The 7367-nt window shown below is 50.4% G+C and overlaps 1 protein-coding gene across 1 annotated transcript in view; it reads left to right on the forward strand.

Moving 5' to 3' along the window:
* Positions 1-7367, forward strand: part of LOC311312118 (thrombospondin-3a-like) — a gene marked incomplete at both ends in the record, with an annotated part of 52722 nt that overhangs the window by 16885 nt on the left and 28470 nt on the right. The window contains 2 exon segments of the mRNA XM_084441988.1: positions 5512-5718; positions 6972-7225. Of these exon segments, the coding sequence (XP_084298114.1) occupies positions 5512-5718; positions 6972-7225 (461 nt within the window).

A 7367-nucleotide genomic window follows, 5' to 3' on the forward strand; every position in this document is an offset into this window, starting at 1 on the left:
AGAGAAACATGAGAGAGATGTTCCTTCCATCACCTGCTGATAAACGCCAGTCGCCACGGCAACTCAGATGTAATCAAAAACAAACAGTTTCCACTTGCTAGGAGGAGGAGGGGGAGGAGGAGGAGGGAGGGGGAGGAGGAGGAGGAGGAGGAGGGGGGGAGGAGGAGGAGGAGGAGGGAGGAGAAGGAGGAGGGGGAGGAGGAGGAGGAGGAGGGGGGGGGAGAGGAGGGAGGAGGAGGAGGAGAGGGGGGAGGAGGAGGAGGAGAGGGAGGGGGAGGAGGAAGAGGGAGGGGGAGGAGGAGGAGGGGGAGGAGGGGGAGGAGGAGGGGAAGGAGGAGGAGGAGGAGGAGGAGGGGGGGGGGGGGGGGGGGCTGGAGACGAGGGCTCAGGGTTCCTAACCAATACCCACCTAGAGTAGACTCGTGTCACGCCACCACTTTTGTGTGGTGATAAAACGGTGCGTTAAGATGACCTATATAGGTATCCTAAAATGCAGTTTCGGCTTAATGCTTAGCCTACTCGCCATATAACGTGGCCTTAAAGGTGGTTTAAAAAATCTATGCATTTCAATTTATACTCATTTGTCAATTATGTGTTATATTGCTGTCCAGCATTGGTAAGCTGTAAACATGAACTCACTAGTTATTCAATCATGGACTAAGTCTAGGCTATAGACTACTGTAACACTAGCTAAAGACTCTAAAGGCCTATAAATTGGCTATAAAGTGACATTAGGTCAGCACTGTTCAAATTGTCCGACAAGGATCAAGCACAATTGGCTACCTTTTAACGCATTGCATTAAACCAATGAAACCTCTTTCTTTTTTTCTAAATCTGAAAAGACGAGGCTAGCCTAGACCTATCAGAGAGTCAGAGTAGAATACAGCCATATTTTAAATGGATGCCCCATCACTGTTTCTAGATGACTGGTCAGTAGATGGATGCACGCTGGATCAGACTGCAGGTCACAAGCTCGCGCTCTCTGTCACATCCATTCGTCCCGAGCCTCAGTGCTTTGGCTTAAAGGTACCCAACGAAACGTGAATCAAAACAGTCCGTTCTTTGTCTATTTTCGAAATTCCTCAATTATATGGTTCCTTGTAGTCTAATAAACATGTTGTATCACTTGAATGTCTTTCCTACCTTGTAATTTCTTCGCAAAATGATATTTCGCTAATGTTTTGAAAACAACAAAGATGTGTGAAACATCACTATTATGTGCTCCGCGTATTGACGCAATGACGTAGTACACGAATTTCGGGGACCACCTTCTCAAATTTGCTCTAGAGCGCATACTAGTGGTCAAAAACTACATTGGGTACCTTTAAGCGCGCGCGCCACACGCCAGTCGACTCTGAACCTGAACACCGGTCCTGAACCCATCCCGGTCAGCTCACTTACAACACACGCTTTTTGTGTGTTTGTTCACCATTTAAAATAAAACTTCATTCATTCATCATCATCATCATCCTCAGCGAGCTGGACCTCGGGTGGATGGTTATTTGCTCTTGTGATTGTCTGGATATCTTCACCCCGTTTCTGGAGACATGACTGCGAGGCGCGCGGTGGGTTCCCTGGTTCTCTCCCTGGTTCTCTCCCTGGTTCTATCCATACTCCTGCTCGCATCATGTGAGCCACTGGACAAACAAGACATGCAAGGTAACCACTATCATTATGCACATTTTTGTTGTTCAACGGAATATTTCTTTCAGAATAATTCTTGGCTGCAGAAAACAGCCGTCGTCTGGGATAGACGGGGCTTTCTCTTCCCTGTGATTCCGCTGTTGACCATTTACGTGTCAGGTTCACTCATCTGTCTTGTTTGAAGTTATATCGTGAAGGATTTGCTATAATGGCTACTTTGTTATACTGTGCGTAAAACCACAATATTGCAGGTGCATCGTTTTTCTTTGCTTTTTTATCCGCTTTCCCATTTTATGACACATTCTCAGTAATATGTTCTCCCCTAATTAAAAAGAGTTCTACCGGTTAGGATCACGCTGGTCGTACTTCATTACGGGATTCAGGGCCAACAGGATTCATTTCGTTTCCACCCAACAAACTCAAATTATCCAAACCCACGATTCAGACTCAGTAAATGCGTCTACCGGGTTACATGGCGGGACGGGAGACTTTAGGTCCCTACAGGGCGGGACATGGGAGACTTTAGGTCCCTACAGGGCGGGACGGGAGACTTTAGGTCCCTACATGGCGGGACATGGGAGACTTTAGGTCCCTACATGGCGGGACATGGGACACTTTAGGTCCCTACAGGGCGGGACGGGAGACTTTAGGTCCCTACATGGCGGGACATGGGAGACTTTAGGTCCCTACAGGGCGGGACGGGAGACTTTAGGTCCCTACATGGCGGGACATGGGAGACTTTAGGTCCCTACAGGGCGGGACATGGGAGACTTTAGGTCCCTACAGGGCGGGACATGGGACACTTTAGGTCCCTACAGGGCGGGACATGGGAGACTTTAGGTCCCTACAGGGCGGGACATGGGAGACTTTAGGTCCCTACAGGGCGGGACATGGGAGCTTTAGGTCCCTACAGGGCGGGACATGGGAGACTTTAGGTCCCTACAGGGCGGGACGGGAGATTTTAGGTCCCTACATGGCGGGACATGGGAGCTTTAGGTCCCTACAGGGCGGGACATGGGAGACTTTAGGTCCCTACAGGGCGGGACATGGGAGACTTTAGGTCCCTACAGGGCGGGACATGGGAGACTTTAGGTCCCTACAGGGCGGGACATGGGACACTTTAGGTCCCTACAGGGCGGGACATGGGACACTTTAGGTCCCTACACTAGTTTTCTGTTCGTTGAGAAACAGACCACTGTTTTGTAGCCTTCATAACTAATCACGTCTCCTCCACTTTTATCCTCCCTGACTTCATCAGGCAGAGGGAGAGTGTGAAGCCAAATATTTTCCAACTTCATTGGCTGACTTTCCATCCCCCCCCCCCCCCCCCTCCTCCTCGAGTCTTCACAGCTTGCTTTTGGCAAAGCTCACGTCCACTGCTAAACCCCCTTTGTCGAAACTGGTGTGTGAATGTGTGTGAAGTTGTCCCAAAAAGAAGAAGCCAGCAGCAGAGTTGAACAGATGAAGATGGAGAGAGGAGGAGGAGGAGGAGGAGGAGGAGGAGGAGGAGGAGGAGGAGGAGGAGGAGGAGGAAGCTGGGTTATCAGCGGCCAGAAAGCAGACAGGAGTTCCCCCTGGTTATCTAGTCCTCCTGTGGGATTGTGTTTCCAGCAGGACGTCTGTCTGTGGCTTTGGCAGTTTGACATTCGCTTGTCGTTGTTAATCTGGAAAAAACTAAAAAATGGCCAAACCCCAACCCTATAGAGAGAGAGAGGGAGGAGGAGGGGGAGGAGAGGAGAGGAGAGGAGGAGGAGGGGGAGGAGAGGAGAGGAGGAGGAGGGGACGGAGAGGAGGAGGAGCAGGAGAGGACAGAGGAGGAAAGGGAAGCAGTGATATCCAGAGAGCAGACGGGAGATCTCTCTTGTTACTCGGTCTCTCCTGGGGGATTGTGTTTCCAGCAGGTCGTCTGTGAGACTCTGGCTCTTATCATTCAGCGAGCGCACGCACAACACGTTTGAACCGTACAGTTATGAATGGTAAATACATTATGGACAAGTACTATCAGTTATTTGTTTCATATTTTGTGAAGTCGTGGAAGATTAGCCCAAATTATGGGCAAAAAATAGATAATTAATAAGAGTATTAATTAACTTTAATAACGGGGTGGGAGTTTCACCAGTGAATGAACAGAACTGCATAGATTTGAGAGTGAGCGAGATCTGAAACAAACAAACAAACAAACAAACACACACACACACACACACACACACACACACACACACACACACACACACACAGGAATGTAGCCACTATTCACATGAACAGACCTGTGTAAACATCTGTTCAGAGTTTGTATGTGATTGTATCATCCCCCTTCTCCCAGATATCATCCCCTTCTCCCAGACATCATCCCCTTCTCCCAGATATCATCCCCTTCTCCCAGACATCATCCCCTTCTCCCAGATATCATCCCCCTTCTCCCAGATATCATCCCCCTTCTCCCAGACATCATCCCCTTCTCCCAGATATCATCCCCCTTCTCCCAGATATCATCCCCCTTCTCCCAGATATCATCCCCTTCTCCCAGATATCATCCCCCTTCTCCCAGATATCATCCCCTTCTCCCAAATATCATCCCCCTTCTCCCAGATATCATCCCCTTCTCCCAGATATCATCCCTCTTCTCCCAGATATCATCCCCTTCTCCCAGACATCATCCCCTTCTCCCAGATATCATCCCCTTCTCCCAGATATCATCCCCTTCTCCCAGATATCATCCCCTTCTCCCAGACATCATCCCCTTCTCCCAGATATCATCCCCCTTCTCCCAGATATCATCCCCCTTCTCCCAGATATCATCCCCCTTCTCCCAGATATCATCCCCTTCTCCCAGATATCATCCCCCTTCTCCCAGATATCATCCCTCTTCTCCCAGATATCATCCCCCTTCTCCCAGATATCATCCCCTTCTCCCAGATATCATCCCCTTCTCCCAGACATCATCCCCCTTCTCCCAGATATCATCCTCCTTCTCCCAGATAGAGATGATGCCAGAGAACTGTTTCTATTCTTAATAATCAAATCATGTTCAAGCTTAAACCTAAGCTTCCTGTTTCCTGTTCTTATTCATTCAGGGGATGTACCTGACCTCAGAGTAATGACCTTGACCTCTGAGTAATGACCTTGACCTCAGAGTAATGACCTTGACCTCAGAGTAATGACCTTGACCGATCTCCACGGCTAAAAAGGCTTTTTAATGAAACTTGTTGGAAATTGAGTCGTTGTCTCAGCAATAGCGTCCAGTCAGTCAACAGGTGTCCTAATTTACCTGATGGAGAGGGTCAAAGGGCAAAGGTGAGGCGTGGTCAAAGTATTGGATGAGAGCCTTTGATCAGGAGACGTCTTGGCCCTGTTTGGATTCCTGAAATATACCCTTCCTTACTCCCTCCTTACACCTCTGTTTCACTCTTGCTGTCTCTCTTTCTCCCTCTCTCTCCTTTTCCCTCTCTGTCTCTCCTTTCCTCTCATTCTCACTCACACTCTCCCTCCCCACCTTACTTCTCTCTCTCTCTCTCTCTCTCTCTCTGTCTCCCTCTCTCATTCTCACCCACACACACTCTCCCTCCCCACCTTACTTCTCTCTCTCTCTCTCTCTCTCTGTCTCCCTCTCTCATTCTCACCCACACACACTCTCCCTCCCCACCTTACTTCTCTCTCTCTCTCTCTCTCTCTGTCTCCCTCTCTCATTCTCACCCACACACACTCTCCCTCCCCACCTTACTTCTCTCTCTCTCTCTCTCTCTCTCTCTGTCTCCCTCTCTCATTCTCACCCACACACACTCTCCCTCCCCACCCCACTTCCTTGTCTCTCTCTCTCTCCCTCTCTCTCTCTCTCTCTCTCTCTCTCTCCTCTCTTCCCTCCTCTAGTCATCGACATGCTGAGTCTGCAGGACGTCAAGCAGAGCGCGGCGGCGGTGGAGAAGGTGACCGGTGCTCTGAGCGCGCTCAGTGACGTCTACATCGTGTCCACCTTCCGCCTGCCGCCCAAGCTGGGAGGGGTGCTGCTGGGCATCTACGGCAAGCAGGACAACAGGAAGTACCTGGAGCTGGCCATCATGGGAAAGATCAACAAAGGTACCCGCCCCCAGCACCTAGCAGCTAGCTGGGTCTCCATCAGTGTGTAGCTGCTAGCTCAGTTTGGAGAGAGGAAAGAGATATGAGAGCACTGATATCCCCGGTTCACGTTGAAAAAAGCAACGTTTCGACCCTTAGGTCTTCATCAGGGAACTTCTGAAGTTGTCTTGATGAAGACCTAAGGTTGAAACGTTGCTTTCTCTATGTACTCTCAGATCCAGCACCTGGCCTGCTAAGATGGATGTGCGCACGGCTCTTTTGACTTTTAGCTGCTAGTTCACATGAGCTCACATTCTGTTTCACTCCATAGATCAGTCTGGACATCCACCTGTTCAAAATGATTTCCACTGGATCAGATATTGGTCGGGTCAATCGCAGGCATTTATGTAATAAGGGGCGGGTTTGATACGATAGCTGTACCCACTTGATATAATAACTAACCTATGTGTGGTTGTTCTGAATTGTCTATCCGATTGTGCCCAGAGGCATTTTGGTCTGCGACCGTTGATAACACCCCTTGGAAATCAAAAATGAACAGAGAGTTTCCAGACCCTATTGCATTCTTGCAAACTGAGTCTGAGTGCACCAGTATCACACCTTGTTCAACAAATTGTGGACCATTCCGAAGACCTTGATTGATCAGTTTGAAACAGGCGTGTTGCCACTTGGCTGGGGGGGGGGGAGCTTCTCTAAGCACTCTGTCCTGTGGCCCTGCAAGTAAACAATGATCTGGATGGTGGAGGTTCTCCGGTAATGTTCTGCAACGGCCTCTCATGCCTCTCAGGGCTCTCACACTACAGGACGTTTGGGCCAATTTATCCCTGATTCAGCCCTCCCGACAATCGGAGGAGAAATCTGGTCTGGAACGTTGGTCGGTACCGATGTTCGGCCCAGATGATCTTGTAATGTGAGGGGTTTACAGATCCAATCTTACACCTCCCGATTGGCTCACAGACCCATCGGGGCGGCCCCGATAATATCAAACATGTTGGATATTTAGATTATTATGTCATTACTTTACAAGCAAGGGAGGTTGCTCCCTCGGGCACGATAAGATCCTGTAGTGTGATGAGCCGTTATTTTCAAATCTTGTCGTGTGCGCTTGTTTGAGATTCGTCACTGTTAAGACTCTCCTGATGTGCGTGATGGAGATCGGTTAGGGTTGTAAACTTCCTGTCGCGTGAGCCCGGTGTAAACACGTCCGTCTCCGTCCTCGTCTGTCTCTGTCCCTCGTCTTCCTCTCCTGTCCTCAGCCCTGGTCCGCTACGTCCGGCAGGACGGCAAACTGCACACGGTCAACCTCCAGAACGCCAACCTGGCCGACGGACGCACGCACTCCATCATCCTCCGCGTGGGCGGCCTGCGCCGGGAGAACCTGCACCTGGAGCTCTACGTCAACTGCCGATTGGCCGACTCCAGCCAGGGCCTCCCGCCATTGGTCCCTCTCCCTGCGGAGGCGGAGTTGGTGGAGATCAGGAACGGCTACAAGGCCTACGCCCGGCTACAGGTGAGAAGAGATACCAGGTCCACGCCCGGCTACAGGTGAGAAGAGATACCAGGCCTACGCCCGGCTACAAGTGAGAGATACCAGGCCTACGCCCGGCTACAGGTGAGAGATACCAGGCCCACGCCCGGCTACAGGTGAGAGA

This window comes from Borostomias antarcticus (genome assembly GCF_949987555.1).
Source record: "Borostomias antarcticus genome assembly, chromosome: 8".
Taxonomy (NCBI): Eukaryota; Metazoa; Chordata; class Actinopteri; order Stomiiformes; family Stomiidae; genus Borostomias; species Borostomias antarcticus.